This window comes from Echinococcus granulosus, assembly GCF_000524195.1.
Source record: "Echinococcus granulosus chromosome Unknown EG_S00012, whole genome shotgun sequence".
Lineage (NCBI taxonomy): Eukaryota > Metazoa > Platyhelminthes > Cestoda > Cyclophyllidea > Taeniidae > Echinococcus > Echinococcus granulosus.
Window position 1 is genome coordinate 579,075 of NW_020170392.1, and position 21,615 is coordinate 600,689.

Below are 21,615 nucleotides of genomic sequence, written 5' to 3' on the forward strand. Positions count from 1 at the left end.
TGAGTTTCCTCTGAAAGCCGATCACACTACAACATGACTGAAAGGGACGTCTTACATTGAAATAACACCCAACCCCACTCGAATCAGTATTAAATAGAAAAAACACATCGGTACCTGTTGTTTTTACCACCAAAGTTTGCGTCCTCTGAAGATGCTTCAAATTCTGATACAGTGTTGAAATTCGTCTCTGCATCAAGGCCGATCAAGATTGGCTTCTTACCACCCATAAGTCGTTCACCTAATCAAAGCCTTGACTGGTTTCAGGATTTGAGCCGCTCTGCAGTGCTCAATTTTGGCGACACGCTGCATAGAACTTGTAGCGAGCCTAATCAGCGATCAGAGTGAGAGTTGAGGCGAGAGAGGTTGGACCGAAAGTTGCGCCTTCAAATTGCAGATTAGCCAAATGTTTTTAGGGAAAAACTGCGATACGCTGTATGGTAGGGGAGCTTTACAACATATCACCAGTCTTCCACAAAAGCAATGGCTTTTCATTACAGGACGCAAAAGAGTTCGCAATGGTGAAGATGTGAACCCTTGGAAGTTAATGTCTTCTTAAAAGTAGAAATTACCTAGTTCTCCTGCTTGTTTGAGGACAGGAGTCGTGTTAGGTGGATGGACCACAATCAACACCATTTTTGCTTTCAAGGTGGAACGCAATTCTGTCTGCTTATCCATCTTTCTTCCAATCAGTGGCTGCGAACAAACTTCTCTTTCATTTTAGGTTATTTACTTCTGGGCTTAACTATTTTTACAATACACATCAAACGCAAGATTATAACCTAGGTGGATTTGCGATCAGTGCCTCCGATCTGGTGTCATCCCAAGTCTCCATTAGTTTTAAAAACAGTCTTCACTGACTTAAAGTCAGCCACCAATTTCTACTGATTTCGTACCCCAAATAACACAGTTTGGAGGGTCGGAAGCAGTCCCATTTCTCTGTGTTGTATAAATGCAAAAGCTAAGTGGAATGCAATCACGCCTGAGGAAGTATGTATTTTGAGGCGAAAAAGTGGTGCCAACTTACCTCGTGTGTCCAGGCAGCGACTTCTGCCCTGGCGGAGTGAAAGCGCCGTCTTCACCTCATTCCTTGTGCACTCTTGCAAGGGAAGCGCCCATGCTCGCTTGCCCAAGACCAACTCATCTGTTGATTGGTTGCGGCATAGCAACAAGACTGTCGCAATTGTGAGGATTGGCCACGAGGGGATCGATCAAAGGGCTCTGTCTGTGCGTGTGTTGTGCCCGGGTGAGGTAGTGCAGTAGTGAATGGGTGAGTGAGTGAGAGTAGCTTAATGATGGGCGATCTTGGACCCAAAGTAGTCGCCGGAAGGGAGGAGACAACGGCAGCCGCAGCTACCACCACCCCTCGTCCGTAGCCGCCCTATACGTTGATTACTGGACACAGACGGAGAGGTGGAGGGGGGTCGAGGACACGCGCGTCTGAACCCCTGGCCTACCTTCCACTTTCTCTCCCCTCCACCCCCGATTAGGAGGTCTGACTCCATTCCACCAGACGTCTTCTGGTTTTGCCCTAAGGTTTTTTATCGCATCGGTAAAGCAAGAGTTGTTTAGGTGGCGAAGCTAAAATTGACTGGTTACCATAGGGTAGGTCTTGTGTGAAGGCTGCGCAAAGATTCCCCAGACAGACTATGGAAGTCAAAAGGGAAAAGGTGCAGTTGGTTCTGAAGTAAACGCAAAATTGTAAAAGCCTCACAAAGAAGTCAGGTGGAATACTTAAACATTAGTAGCCCAGAGGCATAGCAAAGTGATTAGCAGATTGTTTTTCATGAAAGGGAAAGTTTACGGCAATTTAAATTACAGAACCCTTAAATTGTTGAGTAGTTTATTATCATACCTTGAAGTTACCTCTTACACGTTTACATCGAATGGAGTCAGGATGCTCTTAGGGAAATAAAGTGAATAACCGCTTCGCTGCCTAACTTGGAAACCACCACCTGAACGATCGGTAAACACGACGCATGGTCTCGTTTTAACAGACGTTTGGTCGTATTCATAAGACCTCTGATGGCCCTCCTTGAGAACATAGCATGTTCGGTTTAATGAGAACCCACCACAGCTACAAAGTGACTCGAACAAAGGGTTTATTAAGTGCAGTTTTTTTGAGTCCATGAGATATTCCGACACAAGGCAGCAATTCAAACACATTTAAGGAATATGGAGAAATAATCGCCGGAGCAGGCGATAGACAAGGCTTCCAAAGCAATGAGAAAACGCCGATTTCTGTAAATATAATTGAGGGAGAAATTCGCGGAGTCGTGATGTAGAACTCTTTTTCTGTTTATATAAATCCCGGAAATCTAAAGGGACTCTGACACATGCAGATTATTTGAGATAAGAATAGCATTACTTTAACATACATGCGATTAAAATTACGAATAAATTAGTGTTAGTTAGGTGTATCGAGACTTGTCATTCAGTATTCAGGGTCTATACCAGCACAAATCAGCGAATATAGGAGATATGCTACTGAAGTTTTCAAATAGTAGGTGCCTCGCCTGAGACAACCACCACTCCGCCCTACTATCCGGAGCTGTTGATCAGCCTTTTCCAAGGTCGGCTTTCGGGAATAATTAAATGTACCATATCTCCCCTATGACCAGTCCCTTAAAACCTCAAGGATGTTTCGAATGCATCACTGGCTCATATTGTCACTCATTTGTCTCAAAATCCAAGCATAAAATGGAGTTCGCAGGAGAAAGAACTCCGGTGCTTTAGCCGAACTTTTTTATTAGGGGAAGCTAGGAGTTTATAATTTATGTACTTTCCAGTGCATCTTGCTGTGAATATTATTCTAGATAAATATAGGTGTTTTACCCTCCCTTTAGCGAGCAATTAATGTGAAGCGACTGCCATATTATATTTATTAAAAGCATAGTACAGTGACGTAACGGACAACTCAGAAGCTCCGCCAATGTACATCGACGGGTGGGCTGGCAGCCAAGCTATGCCAGTGGCCCTGGACTGTACTGTAATACGTGGGTTGTTTAAGTCGTGGTTTTGGTGAAGAGCCACTTTTAACTTGGCCTTCGCACCTCGCCCAGTGTGCTGGCCTTCAGGGCCCTGACCCCTCTATGTCGAATATGTGTGTTCTGCCCGGGGAAGTCTCGGGGCGCCACACTATTGTACGCCATACGTTTTTTCTGTCCAAATATCATACCAAGTATCAGGGGGCTGCAAAAATGTTTCATTAGCTTTTTCAGCATACCTAAGTGGATATGGTAAATTGCAAATATTTCTAAAAATATTGTCACAGGTGTTAAGCATGCTCGCAAAAATCACAAAAATAAGCCTTTTTAGGTTTGGGAGTTGTTTTGAAAGCAGTGGATTTTCCATAAAAGGAAAAGCATGATAATCAAATACTGCCTGTAAATACACCACCAAGTCCACCCTATTAATAACCTAGCAGTACTTTCCTCACCTAATTATAAGTGAGAGATAAGAAGGAATAAGCACAGACCAAACCATCTTAAGTACAGGTAAAACAAGCAACTTCGAAGACGTTACCATGACCAACAGAAATTTACCTCTTATTTCACCCAGCCCTATTATGGTTATAAGTCTTACTTAACACCAAAACCACCAATTTTGAAAGGTAATGAACCAAAGTAGAAACGTAGGATCCTGCGTAGATACCAGAATCTTTTATCGAGACAAAATATGCTAATCTGTAATGCTCTTTTGTACTGACTATATTTTCAAGGCTAACTTATGGTGCCTTTACAAAATAGGCTACACTAACCTCGGAACGCAATACAACATTTCGTTTATGCTGATATCCGAGGCGTTTACGCCCAACCCACTGAAATCAAATTATGCGTTTTGTCCAAAAGCTAATAGTTTTGGGCATAATCGTCATGGGTTTGCCGTCTTTATTCTTTACTAGGTCAAGGTGCCCTCGTAATATTTCGAAAATATTTCAGGCCGAACCTTTCACCGGTCAAACATCCAGCATTCTTTAGACTTCCGGGGCAGCTTGATTTATCGGTGAATGGACGCATAAATACTAGCGAAAAGTGGTCATTTTCTTTGTTGCACAACTTTAGAAATGGCGCAGCAACTAATCAACCCAAGGACCCAAGTTTTGGTAATCACCCGGTCCGGAAGCGTGGTCTCAGAAAGCTAGCATCGCGATCAAATCAAGAAGACTTTAGGATTGTTATTAAACGCAAAAAGAAGCGCATTATTGTGAGTTTGTTAAATATTTTAGCATAAAATTGCCTCAACTATTAGGTCGCTGGTGGAGCTGGATTTGTGGGTTCGCATTTGGTCGACAGACTCATGCATCAGGGACATTTCGTAACCGTTCTTGATAACTTTTTCACTGGAGACAGGCAAAATATTGAGCAGTGGAATGGGCATCCTCATTTCGCATTCATCCAGCACGATGTTTCCAATCCAATTTACCTAGAAGGTTTGTTTAGATGGCGTAATAAAGTCTTCAACCTACTGCCTCTTTACATATCCATTTAAATTATTTATTTTATATTTTTTGTGTTCTTTAGCTGATGAAATCTACCATTTGGCATCTCCAGCCTCGCCACCAAACTACATGACAAATCCGATTAAAACGCTGAAAGCCAATCTACTTGGATCCATTAATCTCCTTGGTTTGTCATTTCAATGTTACTCTTGACTAGAAGTGGACGTCTTTCTTTCATTCTAACCACTTTTTGATTCAGGGTTAGCTCGGCGAGCCGGGGCCACGTTTCTTTTTGCCTCATCCTCCGAAGTCTACGGTGGTAATCTTGCTGTTTAGCCCACCCTTTATGACTCCGATGAGCTTCACCAATCCATTGTTTTTTGACAGATCCTATGGCGCATCCACAGTCAGAGTCCTACTGGGGGAACGTGAACCCCAACGGTCTTCGCTCCTGCTACGACGAGGGTAAGAGGGCCGCGGAATCTCTTGCCTATGCATACCTCCGAAGGGTAAGCGGGAAGAGTTAATATACGTCATGTTATTTTTCATAGGAGGGTGTACCTATTCGTGTGGCTCGCATTTTTAATACCTACGGTCCACGCATGCAGTTTCACGATGGTCGAGTTGTCAGTAACTTCATTTTGCAGGCCCTCTCCAATCAGGATATTTGTGTGAGCTTTCATCGTCAATAACCAAACCTACTGAACATGCGCTTCTCTACTAATTTATTCTTCTCCATCCTCCAGCTTTATGGCGATGGCAGTTTCACGCGTTCTTTTATGTATGTGTCTGATCTGGTTGATGGTTTGATCCGCCTCATGAACTCAAATGTCACTGATCCCGTCAACTTGGGCAACCCTCATGAATTTAGAATTCAGGAATTGGCTGACATTGTCAAGAATCTCACTGGTGTGTTTACTCTCCTTTTTTTGACGTGACTTTTCCCTAGTTATGTTAACTCTAGATGTAGTTAAACCAATCAAGCTTTTTTATTCTGCTTAAAATGAGCTTTATGGGCTTACTATTTTTTGGATAAAAGATTTTTTGCACTTTTCCTTTCTTTAAACAAAATCACTTTGTGATAAAATGCGTCGTGCTGTGAAGCTTTTCATTGTTCAATTTTGTTGCTATCTTTTCATTCAGAAAGCTCTTCGAAGGTGGTTAAGTGTCCGGAAGCTGTGGACGATCCAAAACGACGGAAACCGGACATAGCGAGAGCCAAGAACCTCCTAGGTTGGGAGCCAAAAGTGCAGCTCTGGGAGGGTCTTCGGCTAACCGTTAAGGCATTTCGTGAATCCCTCCACAATAGCTCTACTTTCCACCGTTCAGAACAGTACCTTTTGCATGGAAACTAGTTCGCCTGATTACTTCATTTACTATTGACTTGAGCCATCATGTGTACGTTCAATCGACGGCTCTGTTTTTACAAGCTATTTTTTTTCAAATGGTGACAATCAGACCTACCGATCCTCAGGGTTCGGCTTATTTCTAACTTGTATTTCTGGAGAATGAAACCCTACTTAAATTTTTTCGTTTGCTTCTTTTCCATCACGCCTTTCCGTGAATAAATAATTTTTGGTTTTAGATACTTTTTGCTCAAGGAATTTTAACCACATTTGCTTCATACAAATTTATGAATTAAAGCTAGCGTACTGACAACCCCTTCTCACCATATGCATGCTCTTCGTGTCTTTCAGTATGAAGTTATAGTTTGCCTAAGCAAACGGGTCGAGTGGCTTCATTTAAAACTGTCTCTGGATTGCATGTCATTTGCGAGCTCAATTTGTGCTTGTTTTTATGAAAAAAACCTTATTAATGCCTTTTTTACAAATGCACTGGCTTATACAAATCAATTGAGAGGCTAATGTAACGTCGTTGGGAAATTACTGTTCTGTAGCTCTAAGAGTACGTTATAAACCATGGAGACTAAAAGGCCCACGCAGGCAAATCTACACGAAGCTGATGCTATGAATTTGCATCATCGAGAAGAATGGTGTCTGCTTTATTAGTGGTAGTACGTGCTGTAGGTCTGGTCGGGATTCTCGAATCTCTCATCATCTGCAAGGCGAACTGAATCGGACAGGGGTTGATTTGGAAGACAGTGCTGAAGGGTGAAGAGCGGTCTAGAGTGAGCGCATGCTATTTACCAACCGCTTTTCCTCTTAATATTTGCCTAAAAACAAAATTAGGATGAGGGTGTCATGTTCCTAGGCTGGCACAGATGGTTGCCCTCGGGGATATGCAGCAAGCATATCCTGGAGGTCGATTTCAAACCATTGGAACCTGGTTTCACTCCGTAGTCACTGCATAGAACTCCAAATAAGTCATTGACCAAGCGTAGACACCGTTTTAGCCCTTCTCCAATGTGTCTCGTCAGGTTCTGCCTTCCACTGTAGGCAGCTTCATTATGTGAGTTTTAGGTTGGGTAACCAGCCGACGAAATCGGACCTCTTTTTCACTTTGATTGGGTTCTCTTACAGATTGCAACAGTGTAGTGGTCCAGGTCATCTCCAAGCGGGTGATGAGGTCTGTCGGCATAATTTTTTTTTCGTTATTAGCGTCGGGAGTGTATGGGAGGCTACAAGCGTGGCCGGAAAGTGGTACCTTCAAAACGGAAGTGTGATCTCGGGAGAATGAAATGTGTATGTGGTTAAGGTTTATATAACAAATATCAGTTTACAATGGTGAGGGTGTCTAAGTGGGCAGCTTTTTTGAATAAATAACAATAAATCACTTAGCTCGAATCTGTGGAGCTCATTGCAGCGGAATGTGCTGCAAGCTCTTGGTATTTCTACGGCATAAAAGTAGAATCAAGATTTAAGATAATGAGACATTTTATAGAATGTAGACTAATTTATTTGCATTAACCTTGTAATTTTAGGCACCAATTTTTAGAAAAAATCTTTTTAAAGGTCATTTGACCGTCGGTGCACTGCAGCACAAATTTGTCTACTTGTGAAGAATATACAAAACTAAAAAAGGGTGTATCGGTCTTTCCAAAAATCCTTTTGGAAATATTGTGCGACCTAAATTATTTGCTTGAGTCTCGATTTTGGTAACAGGTCACTTAAGGCTCGACCATTGTACCTTCGCCGGGCGACCGGGTCATGCCATTAATCCCCAAGCCCTTCAATCCGTCGACAACGCCTTTTTTGCCCAAGTATTGTGTCTCCTTTCGTCTTCAAAAAAGTCTTGGGGCGGTACATTAAGTGCAGTGGAAAGCGAACCTGATCCTAATGGACAGCTGTTCCGATTTCTACTGATGACTGATAAACCTTAACTTGGCAGAAGAAGGTGGGTCGAATCTTTGGCAAATCCGAATAGAAGGGTTAAAAATGACGTCTACCATCGGCAACTACCCCAGTCCTGTGTGCAGCAGTTGAGTCATTAATAACAGAATCGGCGTTTGTCGTGAATCATCTGGAAAAGCTCGTTATGGAGCTGCCTACCGAACCTGTTGGAAGATGTGAATCAGGTGAGCACGCGATATTTCCTTCAACTCTCCACTAGCTGCATAAAATTCCGATAGTTTGATATGGCAGGGCAGCGCTGAGGTGAGAATAAAGAGGTGAGGAGGTATGGACGCGAAACCCCACCTCCACAGAACTGTGCTAAATCCGGTCCTTTCTTATGTAAGTGCTTTTAGACCAGCGTTCCTACGACTAAGTATGAGCATACGAGATGGCATGCATATTCCCCTTCCTCCAATCCAACTTCTAGGGAGGACAATACGCCCCATTCAATGGAAATGCCAATAGGGATCAGTGGCGTGACAGTCAGTTGTCACGTTGTCCGTTAACTGGCGTGGTTGGTTTGTGGGTGTTTTCTTTACAGCACCGACCACGTTGTGACAGCCCACACAAAAGGTTGGCCGCGAGGAGCACCGTGAAGGACGCTTGAGAGAATAGAGGTGCTATGCACCATGTTAATTTTTTTTTAACTCTAGGTTTTGGTAACGAGCCAATTAGGGACGCCGCCACTGCACCTTCGCCAGGTGGCCTGCTCTCCAGGTCACGCCAGTAGCCTCGTTTCCTTATGTAGTGCCTTTTTTCGTCTTCAGGGAAGTCTCGGGACACTACAATGCCCTATTAAATTTGTATACATATCAAGAATCTTACTTGGAACTCATTCGTATCGGTGTGTCGTATGGAAACTTGGTTTTTACAAACACCAAGCAAATATTAAGTCTTTAAAGCAAAGTGAAAGAAAGTAATATGCGAACTTTTGACATCAAATAATGATGCCTAGAAGAAATGAATTAGTGTAGCACGAGATACGGAAAGTTCCAAGAGGCGGTTTAATCACCTATCACTTTATGGCATTGTGGTGAGTTTACATATTTCACATAGCATTTACGTGGTGGGTACTTTAAATGTGACTTTTGACCTAGAGAGACTAACAGTTAACCGGCTGACTGATACAAGACCGGTGCATCACGTGTCATGCATTTCATGCCAGCAGACTCTATCATGCCATTAGGGATGACCTGGATCACTACATTATTGGCAATTGTAAGTGAGCCCAATCCATATGACGCAGAAGTCCAATTTGGTCGGCTGACTACCTAATCTAAGCCTCACATAATGAAGCTGCCTACAGTGGAAGACCGAACCTGGCGGGACTCACTGGAGAAGTGCTAAAACGGTGTCTACACTTGGTAAATGCGCTATTGGGAGTTTTGTGCATTGCCTGCTTACAGAGAAAGATCAGATTCTGATGGATTGAAGTCAATCTCAATGAATTGCTTTTAGACGGTTTAAGAGCATAACATCCTCTTCATGAATTTTTAAGGCAAGTGTTACTGAGGAAAGCTTAGGTCTCCCTATGATGTGAATTCGTTATCTCCGACAAAGATGAAGTTCCGTTGAGGTCAGAGCCAAAGAATGACCAAGGGAAGCTCTGCTGACAACGCTCAAAAGAGAAAGACAATTATTTAACGAAACGCTTTTCAGTTTTACACAAACCGAAAATCAGTCCCTGGAGGCGTACTTCCGTGTTGGTGGCATGGTCAAAAGATCGTAAGTGTTGGTTTTCCCAGCCCTTTCGTACGACATCTAAAACTGTTCATCCACATTACTGTGCTTTATTAGGATTTCAGAAAACTTCGGCTAGATGTGATACCGTTGGTGCAATATCGATTTAGCTCCTACTTGGGGCAGTATAATTGTATTTGAGAGTTTATCTAGCTGGGTGTTGAACTACGCGACCACTACATTAGACGAGGCGTGTACTTTTACGCCAAGACATATCCTCGGGATCATTCTAGTAGTCTTCCGAATTTCCCGTACGTTAGTAATGTATCTATCCACCTCACCTACATGCTATTAATGTTCTCCTAAACATATTAGTACAAATTCTTTAAAAACACCGCAAAATCGGCATTTTTGCACCTTACACAACCAAAGGGCTACTGTGTAATAGATTGGCAGCAGTTTCACTTCAGCTCAATGGGATGGAACATTCTGTGACTACAGATCCTTTTATACCGCTTGATACTTTAGTGTTCACCACCATTCTGTAGCCTCCTAGTCTTTGTGCACGTTAACGTTTAGCCTTCTTCTATGCCGTTATGGTTTCTTACGCCTACAAGGTTGACTACAAAGGCCAAAAATAATCAGGCCTTATTTCATGAACAAATAATTTATCAACCAAATTGTAAACAAAAATCCAGGAACTTGATGCAAATTTATCGAAATTTACACGGCACAAGCATGCAGAATATTGGTTACATAAATGCTTTGAAATGCAATTCATCTGTGGTACTTTTATTTGCTGCTTATCAAAATCTAGGAGCAATTCAAACTCCTACTGCTACAAAGGCCTACAAATGATGCTACCAAGTGTGAATGTCTTTAAATTATTTCTCACCGCAGCTTTATAGACATTTTATTGTAAACGGCTAGCAAGGCCCTTAAGTAAGGCAAATTTTTGCCTCTTCTATAGGCAATTATTTTTTTCGATTTTGTTTGATTATATAAACCTGGGGTCGTCAGCTTTTTTCAACTACTTTAGGTCAACCAATCGTTAGGACCTGTTCTGTGCGCCAATGCTGGACGCGGATTCGGTTTTTGAGCGCCTCGTAAGGCGAATAATTCCCAATTAAAATTTCTAGTTGAGAGAGGCTACAAATCTAGTTCCCAAAATGAGCACCCCTAAGCTCACGGCTGCGCTGAAGGAGTCTTCGATTTTACAGCAGCGCATCACTGACACACTGTCATCAAGGTCTGCGCGATTTATTTCGCTTATTTTTATTTAATAGATTGCGGCAAGAGCAATGTGTTGGTACAACCATACCAGCCAAGAATTTTGGTGTTCAAGGTGCTCAGTCGTTCGTTGGGGCTCCTTTAATTTCCGAGGAACTTGTATCTGATAATCCATTTTTGGCATCTGGAGAAGCGGTATGCACGATGTTATTGTTCACTTACTTTGCGGAGTTTCTTTAAATTTACCATTGCCTGTTAATTCAACTGAATAGCTCATAAATACTCCTTAGCTCAGCACAATTTGGTCGATCACTTTTATGCTTAGATTTACATGACCTACTTTTACTCTTTTGCAGTTCCCCAGGCGCACCGTCACTTCAGCTAGCTACGCTGCGATTCCATTTTTCCCCCAACTCAATCAGTTTGGTAGGTCTCATCACTGCTTATCATTTTTGTGCGCATCGATATCTGTGTTTGGCGCAGTTTATTTAATTTCCTTATTTACTAAATCGGGCATTTTAATAACCTAGAGGTCTCTTTTCTCGTACTATTTGAATTTTTTGCACTCTAGACAACCTTCCTGTAATAAAAATGCCTAAGATTTACGTCCACGTGAACATACAGATCTAGCAAACGTAGTAGTGCATGTTTCCGCTACCTGTAACTTTTTAACTTCAAAATTAGTATACGTTTTCTTGATATAATGCGTAAATTGATATGGGTCTAGCATTTTCCTAGAGTTTTGGTTTCCTCATTTTTCTTCGCGTCCGTAACCTATTTGCAATCGTTTACCTCGTATGCTATAGCTTGCAGTGTTTGTAATTTGTGGTGTTATTTGCCGAACACCGTGGGGCAGTGTAGTATTATAATGTTAATTTAGTTGAAACTGTGCATATTTTTGCTCCTGTTTTGAGCATCATCCTGTTTTAACCTACACATTAGTAAGTTAAACTTGTTGAAACCAATTCTGAGGTAAAAGTTTAAAGTATGCTTAATTCCACCGCAGGAAATATGTTTCAGCTTCTAAAGTTAAAAACTCATCTTATTGGCTTATCAGACTAATGAATATGGTTAGTAGACCCCACTTGAATGCACTGTTGAAGTCTGAGTGATGTCCTATAGTCACTTATATTTTGCAAAAGCGCTTGCACAAAACCAAACTCATTCAATTTAAATAAATTATACGGCTGAGTTTTTAGTTTTTTCACCGTCCCAGCCACTACCACCCTTTCCACTGGTTCTTCCTCTTAGCGTCAGCCTATCGTATTCAAGTTACACCTTAACTTTCCGCAACTTCAGAATTTTGTTTGTTGATCATTTTTCTGGTGGAAATTTCGTTGCTTCCTGACAGACGGACAATTTGGGTCCCCTGACTCCATACCTTACCCCTTTTAAACTTATTATTTTCGCATTTTGTGAAGAAAAAGTGCTGAAAGCTTACAGTATTAGGATTTGGCGTTTTTGCTCCATCCCTGCACCCAGTGCATTTTTTGGACACCAACTTTCGCGTTTTGGCCAAACTATCTGTCAAGATGTGAAGTATAAGTATTACCCCTTCGAGAGCACGGCAGGTTGTCAATAAGGGAAATGTCTCTTCGTGCTACTACCAATATAGAGCTCTGAAAGCACTTTAAAAGGCGAGGATCTACGGGTTACACTAGTTTAATAGAATATAACTAGAAGTCTGGAAATGCTGGCGGAACAATTAGCACCGTTCACAGTCGGTGTGGCGACTGTGATATGATTGAATACTTTTTCAGAAAATTGAAATAAACATCAACACATCACTACCTACCTTTATATCAAAGCGTCAGTCTCACTAGCAGTCAGTCTTGCCACATCTACCTGCTGAAAATCAGCATAAATGTATGTCCTACCCGATCTATACCTTGTCATCCTTGTATCGTTTGATGGCACATTTGATGCTTGAATATTACCTTACCCAGGACCTGCTCATAGGATCGATTTCTGTCATGTATCACATACACTAACTGACGAAATTGCACGAAAGCTTATCAAAGTTTTGCTTACGTGATATATGTTAAGTTGTGAAACCACATTCTTCCCCATGTAGTGGATGTTTAAAGCAGACGTTTTTCAAACCCCATTTTCATTAGCAGCTTTCCGCCATTGGCAAGCATCCAAGCGCTCCCGATTGGCTTATTTATGCAGAAGGCATCTATTTCGCCCTTGAAATTTCATCAACGTGTTTTATTTCTGTCGTGTGCACCCTTTCAAGAGCAACTTATTGTCACCCCGTAAGGTAACTACTCATTTTGAGTTAGGACGTGTGGCCGTTGAGACCCTGAGGCAGTCGTTCCCTGTGCTAGAAACGCTGCCATGAATTGCGTGTCAGGAGGCGGCAGGAGCAGAGCTAGAGTGCCCTCGCCCGTTAATTCTCCTCATCTTTTGCCTGTCTGGCCTTTTCCCAGCGCGGACAGGCACGCGCGTGTCTGCCCTTCGCGGGAGGATTGGCCACGGACTTGTGCGTCTATTGATTCACTTCAGCGTTGGTATTGCGTGCGTGCGTACGCATGTGCGCGTCCACGCCTATCAGTTCAGCGTGTGTCCGTAGGACGGACTAAGTTTGTCCCTACCACCCTCCGGTTCTGTGGTGAACTTCTGCCTTCGGTGGCATCTGACGTTTGTCGGCATAGGTTGACGGACGAAATTCTGTCCCGTTCAGCTGTGAGTCAACGGGCAGCAACACTGGTGACGATAACCAGTCCCCATGGAGGCACTACAACTGGTGCTGTGGTAGGCACGCTAGGGCCACCACCATCTCAAGTCACTCCCATTGCTCCCGTCTCCACCGCACAACCAGTCATCATGCCTCTGCAGACCACCCCTCGGCCCTCTGATCCCTCTGCCTTACAACCACCGCCGACGTCCTCAAAACCTGACGGCTCGTGCGATCCCTGTCCTCCGCTCATAACCACGACCGCTGGTGCCGTTTCCTCTAATTCCGCTTGCGCTCCCAATGGCCACATTCTTGTGAGTTAAGCAGACACTATTCCTCCCACAAGGAGCCGCAGCTAATCTACTCTCTCCCTCACCTCAGACTGCTGCTGGCCTCGAATGCGTGGATATGAAACCGGACCCGGTGGCATGTTTGGCTCGAGTGGGTGTCGATGAACCTCCCGCCATCTTCGGCGCTCCTTCCACCACCACCACCACCGTAGCCGCGGATTTCGGTGCTTCTGCCAACACCCCACTCAATTTCCTCTCTGCCACAGCCGCTGCAGCTCCCACTGAGCCCCTGCCCTCCTCACCACCCGCCTCCACAACAACGTCCACTGATAACATCGTTGTCCCCATCTCCGCTGCTCCTATCGCTGCTACCTCCGCCACGACGACAGCTGTAGTGGCAGCGACACCGGCAGCTGTGGTGGTAATGAAGGCAACCTCGGGGAATGAGGGTGATAGCGGTAGTGGTAGTGGTGGTGGGACTGCTGGCAGCGGCCCCTATCAGTGCATGCATTGCGGCAAGGAGTTTAGGGTGTTGCGCTACTTGGAGAAGCACAAGCGGATTCACACGGGGGAGAAGCCCTATCAGTGCTGCTTCTGTGGTCGCCTCTTCAATGACTGGCCTAATATGAATCGCCATAAACGCATCCATACTGGTTAGTTGCAACTAATTATCTTACATCACAGCATATGTACGTCTGACTTCTGGCCAAAATTGATGACTTATTTCGCTGATCCGTGGATTAGTCCTTTACGGCAAAAGTCAGTTATGCACCGTCTGTGTAGTCGCTTTTTATCTCTACGCATTCAAATCTACACGATTTTGAATATGTAAATGAACATAGCCACCATGGTCACTCGCCGAATTGTTGAAAGCTGTTTAATACAACCTTAACCTTAATGCACTTGAGGCTATTTCACAGCGGTTTATCCAACGTTCCGTTGAGTTTACAGGTAATCACGTGTCATATGTGTAGTTGTGCTGGCACGTACTTGTGCGACAATGTCTAAGTAGTTGACGATGGTCAAATATCCATCTGTCATAAAAGAAAGTTTTTTCAGAACTGCATTATTCAGGCGTTTCACCCTCGAAGTAGCTAACCCAATGCTACAAAACAAGCAAATCTCATCCAAACACATGAATCTGACTATCTTCTCATAAGTACTCTTATTTATTCACAGGTTACTCATTATTCAATTTCCCAGGATGTGTTGTTTTCTTACAATTTTGGGATTTTGATTGCTGGCACAGCCGATTATCAGCCGTTTGAAACGGATATAGTCTTTGTTTATTTTGTAGCGGAATGCTGAAGAGGTCACGTTCATAATGTAGTTTCTTAACCTTGTGATCACCTTTTGGGTCAGCTGCAGTTTTTTGGTGCGTTGCACTGGAGCCAAGACCTCAGTGGCTTACTGCCGCTGACTTACCAGATACCCACTTTTATTTTGATATGAGTCAATCTATTCATCACTTCAAGTAATTTGTTTACGGAAAATGGAGTGTTTGTTAAAATGTGTGCACTTACCCCACGATGGGTAGCTATCTATCATTTTTACACGGTAATTCATCATGTAAAAATTGGTTTTCTCATTAGTGTTCTGCTTAAATGAATTCTACATCGAATTCATATATTTGGCATCTGAATCATCTCAGGCGACGTTTTAAGACTTAAGGATCTGGAAGTGCCTTATGCTCATTCAAGAGGCTGAGGAGATCGAATCCATGGTCATCCTCCTGGCTCGATCGGCATAGAGTAGTGTGTTATTGTGTCAATCCAAATCAGAAACGGAAGTCATGTACCCTTGGGTTCTATCCGTCAAAGTTGTCTGAGTTCAGACGGATTAAGTGATTGACAAAGCCGGCGTAGTGAAATATGCTAGTGAATCTAATATCTTTCTACTACTTTTTGCCTCTAACCCTTCTTTATTCCGAAGGACTAGGGGGGTTTCGTTAGGTGTAGAAGAATTAAACGTTTATCTTCACCTGTTTAGGTGAGCGTCCGTACAGGTGCTCGGTGTGCACAAAGACCTTTTCTCAGCCTGCTGTCTACAACGAACACGTGAAGCGGCACACGGGGGAGCGACCCTACGTGTGTACGGTGTGCTCCAAGGGCTTCCCTCGCGCAGCCCGTCTCGTCGTCCACATGCGCGTGCACACCGGTGAGAAGCCTTACCGCTGCCACGTCTGCGATCGTCGCTTCAGCCAGCCTCACCACCTCTCTACTCACATGTAAGTCTCCGACTTCTTCTAAGGCCTTTCTGATCACCAATGGTTGGGTTTTGTGGAATACTTGAGTGTAACTCAGTGCAAATTGTGCCATCAATGTGGATCGCCGGCTCCATAAAAGTTCCATTTCTATTATCAGCCGTTTTTTACTTTTCTAGACCTTTTAAGTAAGTCAGAAATTTGTGTTCGACTGATGTCTATGCAAAACTGTAAACCTTTTTTATTGCTTGAAACGTGCTTTGAGGCCTAGTTGGATGCCTTATTTAGTCCCTTGCTGAATAGCACAGTCTATGAGTTACTAGTACAAAGAGAAATATAGATGAAAGTTATTTGGCAACTCCTTTCCACTATCTCAATTCTTTAAAGCGTTCATTCAAGTTTTGGAAGGTGCAAACAAAGTGCTTTCGTAGTGGTCTTCCGATCCACTTACGGTTGGATTTCTTTGTCTTTCCCTCATTTAGAAGATCATTCATTGCTAAGCATCTGTTGCAGCAACTGATAGGCAAGTTTTCATCTCTTCCTGGGGAAACCCCTTTTTTGGTAATACCAACAAAATCCCCTCAAAGAAGTAAGTCTCTTTTTCGATTTTGAAGAAGTGCCTTCGAAGGGTGATTGAGTTTTTGTTCAAATGGCCTCATTCATTACCAATCTGTGCTAACACAGGTGCAGATATCCAAAAGTTCTCCACAAATGTCTCTGCATTAAAATTCGTTCATACCAAGGATCCATTCTGGCTTTGAAAAGTGTGAATTAAATCCCATCATACCAATTAAAACGAAGTGGTATGCGTCTCAGCAATGTATTTGGACTTCTTTTCTGCTTTTGCATCGACATACAGCACGGTGCTGCCCGATTTCCTCCCCTCTTAGCTGAGTGAAAACCCAATTTACTCGTTCCTTTTCCCTCAAATGCAATCCTTCATACTATTCCATTACCGCGTCTTTTAAGTTGGTTTTCTTGAAAGGCCGTGATTCTTCGGAAATTGATTTGTTATAGGAAGCGGGAAATGTCGCAGACTGTTGTATTAGGACCGTGTGATCCGTATTGCAAAATGTCCCCAGAAGTTCGTTGAGAACACCACCTCGGTCTGATCTATACTTCCCAGTTCAATGCGCGCATGCGTGTGTGAAACCGAATACGATGAATCAGTTCACTAAGTAACAGTAGCAGGACCCTTTCGTTCAAGCCAATGTCATGTGGCATAAATTGTACTTTTCAGTGCCTAATGATTCGTGTATCGAAGGTAATTACGCTGTATGGTAATTTTTGTGGGAGATTTTCAAAGATCGTCATTTTATATACGCAACTTTTCTACCTGATAAAGAATCAGTCGTGGTTTTTGGAGCCAACTGTGAATTGTTAAATGACCTTCTTTGAAGAGAATATTTGAATTTGGTGGCAATTAGCTTAAAAGTAACCTTGCTTTCATTCATTTCTAATCATACTAGCGTATCACTTTTGAGGAGGGTAATTTTCATTATTCATCCTCTTAAATGGCCAAATGGCATTAGCGTGCCGTTTTTTACGGAGGGCAAACAAGAAAATTCACAAATGCCTGTTTAATCATCATTCTTTAACCTTCCTTAAACTAATGCCTATTTAGTCGCATTCACTCCGAGGACCGTCCCTTCCGCTTTTCGCTTCGCGACAGCACGGCGAGTGGTTCAGCGAATTCGCGACGCCATCGGAGACAGGCGAATCACACGACTGATCCCATTACTCCTGCCACCGCTGATGCTACTGCGACCCTCTCCCAGGGAACTCGAGTCAAGCATCTTAGTAATCCCACTGCCACTGAAGCATCACCAACAGGTGGCCAGAGGAAAGTTCTTGCTGTGGATGCAGGAGGAAGCGTTGGAACCGAGGAGAGTAGCGGTGTTTGCTCTGGCGAATCAGCCCTCCATCCTGAATGTAAGTCCGTTTCAGGGCTTTCTCATCACTTTTCTGTTGTCCTCATTACTTCGCAGAAAAGGAATTCACTCTCTTGTTTTGTTTTGAATGTAAGTCTCAGGGATGAAAGCAGATTGTTTCCTTTCCCTACTCGGTACCTAGTCACCACCCTTCTGTTTCTTCTAGAACTTTTTTTGCACTAGCCTTAATTATAGTTCGCATAGTTGTACCGTCGTATTTTCCTTCTGATGCGCAATTTTAGATGTTCCAATTATTTCTCTATTTCAAGTGGTTTTTCTCACAGTTAGTAACTATCCTAATTTTTCTCCCCATTACGCTTTTTTTCATAAACCTTGGTGCTAATTCCTAATCGTCCTAGTTTCTCAACCTATAAACGTGGAACCAATTATCGAGATGCCTATTTGTCTTGCAAAAATTTTCACAAATTTGAAAAGAATGAATGATGATTTGTTGACCTGTCGGTCAACGCTACATTGGCATTGGAGTTGAAACTGAAAACGTGAGGCTGGAACCGTGCAATAGGCCTCATCGGAGCACGTGGGCGCACTGCTCTAATCCATTTTGTCTACTTTAGCAAGCGAGTCTCTCCTCTCTCAAGACGGTGAACTTCAGGCATCGACGAGCTCATCAGTGGAGACGTCCCGCGATGCTGGGGGAGGGGAGGGGGTAGGCCTAACGAGTTCAACACCCCTTTCAACGTCTGGTGTCGCTGTAGCATCGCCGGGCAGCACGGAGGCCACCAGGGCCACTGCCACTTCAAATCCTGCTGTTGCTTCAGCTGCTGCAGGTCTCACCGTCTCCGAAGACTTTTGTTCTCAACCCCCGCCATCCATTTTTGATGCGAATGGAACCATCTATATCAGTACGGTAGGCAACTTTTTTGGCAAATTCCCATGCACGAGAACCTGTACAAGTAGTTGTATCCATCGTTAATCTTATAGCTGTTGTAATGTTTGGTAAGTTTGTATTTTATGGAAACAATGACAGGTTAATCTCAAGCTCTTATTTCTCCTACTAGATTGCATTAAGAGACCGCCAACTAATCATTTGTTAGCTTCCTGTCTGCCCTAACAACATCACGGAATCACTTAGTGTACAAATCACCATAATGGGAACTTTTGATTCTAGATAAGGTCTGCCTTAACACTCCCTCATAAATTGCGATTATTTTATTATGGTGCCAAAATTTTACACTGTCACTTTTTCTTTGTTGTCACTTTTTTTCATTTTATCAATCAGGTGGATGTATTATTGTAGGTCGATGTTTTGACCTCTATAAAAATTGGGCATAACTTTGAAAATGCTGTTTAATTAATTTTGGTGAATCTCCGGGTTTAAAAAACTAAAGAGTAACGGTGGAGGTAATCTGTGAATGTGATCACTTTAGGTGGACGGGACCGCAGCGATTTCCGGCGGCGTGACTACAGCCCTTGTGCCAGCAACTACAACAATCACCTCCACTCTACCGCAAATCCAGATCCATCCACAGCCACAGCCGGCAGCGGCAGCCTTTGCTACCACGGCTGCTGCCTTTTCTGGCGATCCCCACCACTTGCAGCCTCAAGGTCCCATCCAGATCTGCTACTCCACCTCCCCCGCTGCTACCGCCAGTCCCAGCACCACCGACCCCACGACAATCATTCTGCCCTCCTCCTCCGAGTCCCAGTTGTTCGGTCCGATGCTGGTGCCCATCGGCACTGCGTCGACTCCCACACCTCTCTCCCCTCCGCAATCACTCACTCCCGCCTTCCCCTACGCCACCACTGCCACCGCTGCCGCTGTCAACCCCCCCGCCGCATTCCAGACGACACATACACTGCCCTCACAGGCAGTGGTAACCAAGTCTGAGGCCGTGACCTCTTCAAATGCTTCGATGGAGGCCTCCTCCATTGCTGCTGATGTGTAGCTTTTGCCGGCGGTCGTGTCGCATTGTGTGTATATAGATGCATGCTCCATCACACCCTTTCCTCTCGCTCGATCAGCCGATTACTACATCCCATCTTTTTATGCTTCTCTCCGCGTGTTCGTGTGTTGTGTGCACTTCGTTGGCGATTTGTACTGAACGCGTTTACTGAGTGTGGAGTGAGCATGAGTTCGGATAGCGCATACTCTGTTAGATAAAACATTTTGGCGAATAAAAGCGCTATTGTGCGGTTTTCAGTCGATTCGATGTGCACTTTGCGGCGTTTTTTTCCATCAGGTTCAATTGTTATGCTTGCTCGGGTGTGTGGTGGACTTATGTACGGTCATACTGAGGTTAATTCACCGCCCATTTGCCGTGTTTTACTGTTAGACGGCTACAAGTCGTGAGTGGGATGGGTGGTTCTGGATGGACATTGTTAGTCGGTTGTAGAACGGCTCTCATAGGTCTGCGATTGGTGCCATTGGGGCGATTCATCCCTTTGGGGGGGGGGGGGGACTCCTGCTGTCGGTTGGATGGGGAAGGTATGACGACGAACAGTTGGCGTGTGTGCAAACAATGCTTGTGGGGAAGTTCTGAGGCGCTACATAATTAGCTTGATAAAGCTTACAGCATTGTTCAATGAGTTGCAGTCATGGATGCGACTGTATTGGTTTGACAACTCAACTCTGTTATTGACAACAGGGGAACTCTACTTCGGTCTTCACGAGTTGTAATTCCGCTCCACCGTGTTAACTTTGCATCATGTCAGTAGCATCTCAGTCCATTCGAATGCCGGCAATATGTGTACGGACTAGCTACGTTGCCAATTTTAGTCAGCAAGAGGTGACAACCTCTCAATGTGAGTCAAATTAATCAAATTTTAAAATATGATTATCGAAAGTTAAAACGGGAGTAAATGATGCTTTTGAGTGAGATCGATGTCAAAAAATAAAACTTAAGCGCAAAACGCCTTAAAAAGACCAAAAATGAGGATTGAAAATCATATTAGACAGCTGGGTTGCCAAAGAAACCGTGTTTAAATTTGCAATATGGAATCGCCAGGTTCGTTTGTTTGAATCAATAGCTTCGGCCGCGAACCACTCTCGAGAGGAATCACGATTAACGATGGTTTGCTCGAATTCGATCTTCTAGTTTGGTTTCTTTTTAAGGCTTTAATGCTTCCCGAGAAGTTCCAGCACATTCTCCGTGTAATGAACACCAACATTGATGGCCAAAGAAAAATCGCCTACGCTCTTACCGCGATTAAGGGTGTCGGTCGTCGTTATGCCACAGTTGTATGCAAAAAGGCCGACGTCGATGTCCGCAAGCGAGCTGGTGAACTGACCGAGGATGAAATTGAAAAGATCGTAACTGTGATGGCCAATCCTCGCCAGTATAAGATTCCTGATTGGTTCCTCAACAGGCAAAAGGATATCGAGGATGGCAAGCACACACAGCTCCTCGCTCAGGGTTTGGACAGTAAGCTTCGTGAGGATTTGGAGCGCTTAAAGAAGATCCGTGCTCATCGCGGTTTGCGACACTACTGGGGGTACGTTTAGCCTGTACTTGACTTAAATGGCAAGACGAGGTCCTAGCTATCTATTTCGCCGTGCGTTTGGTCTCGAGTCAAATCAACTTCTAAGAACCTTTTTCGCATTTTTGTTACAGTCTCCGTGTGCGTGGTCAGCACACCAAGACTACCGGTCGTCGCGGTCGCACCGTCGGTGTATCTAAGAAGAAATAATTTTCTGTAATAAAGTGCCATTTTGGACCTATTTACTTGTTACCGCGTGGCTGAAATTGGTGATTTCATCCAGTCATTCAGTGAGGTTCTTGCAGGTACTCGCTGGAGTTATCTTTAGGTTCATTGCTTTGATAATGTGATTTTAAATGGCTTCTCCAATGTGGGATATTCAACCATGGTCAAGAAAAGACCAAAGAGTTGTTTATTTTGCCTTTTGGGTCT

General features: G+C 43.7%; 3 protein-coding genes across 3 annotated transcripts; all 3 read left to right on the forward strand. All coding sequences in view use genetic code 11, as the record gives it.

Annotated features, from left to right (window-relative positions):
* Positions 1-2,929: 2,929 nt before the first annotated feature.
* On the forward strand, positions 2,930-5,793 carry EGR_02619 (UDP-glucuronic acid decarboxylase; the record flags this gene model as incomplete). Its single annotated transcript, XM_024491868.1, has 9 exons — positions 2,930-2,986; positions 3,060-3,140; positions 4,249-4,429; positions 4,521-4,625; positions 4,698-4,757; positions 4,826-4,947; positions 4,990-5,109; positions 5,185-5,347; positions 5,582-5,793. 9 exons carry the CDS (start codon positions 2,930-2,932, stop codon positions 5,791-5,793), a joined length of 1,101 nt encoding a protein of 366 aa, XP_024353683.1.
* Positions 5,794-10,580: 4,787 nt separating this feature from the next.
* On the forward strand, positions 10,581-19,652 carry EGR_02620 (Zinc finger protein 454; the record flags this gene model as incomplete). The annotated part of the gene is made up of 9 exons (XM_024491869.1): positions 10,581-10,660; positions 10,698-10,836; positions 10,998-11,067; positions 12,998-13,635; positions 13,703-14,264; positions 15,601-15,838; positions 17,439-17,746; positions 18,321-18,613; positions 19,134-19,652. The coding sequence occupies 9 exons, from the start codon at positions 10,581-10,583 to the stop codon at positions 19,650-19,652; spliced, it is 2,847 nt and encodes a 948-aa protein (XP_024353684.1).
* Positions 19,653-20,824: 1,172 nt separating this feature from the next.
* EGR_02621 (40S ribosomal protein S18) lies at positions 20,825-21,393 on the forward strand (the record flags this gene model as incomplete). Its single annotated transcript, XM_024491870.1, has 2 exons — positions 20,825-21,198; positions 21,318-21,393. The coding sequence occupies 2 exons, from the start codon at positions 20,825-20,827 to the stop codon at positions 21,391-21,393; spliced, it is 450 nt and encodes a 149-aa protein (XP_024353685.1).
* Between the last annotated feature and the right edge of the window lie 222 nt (positions 21,394-21,615).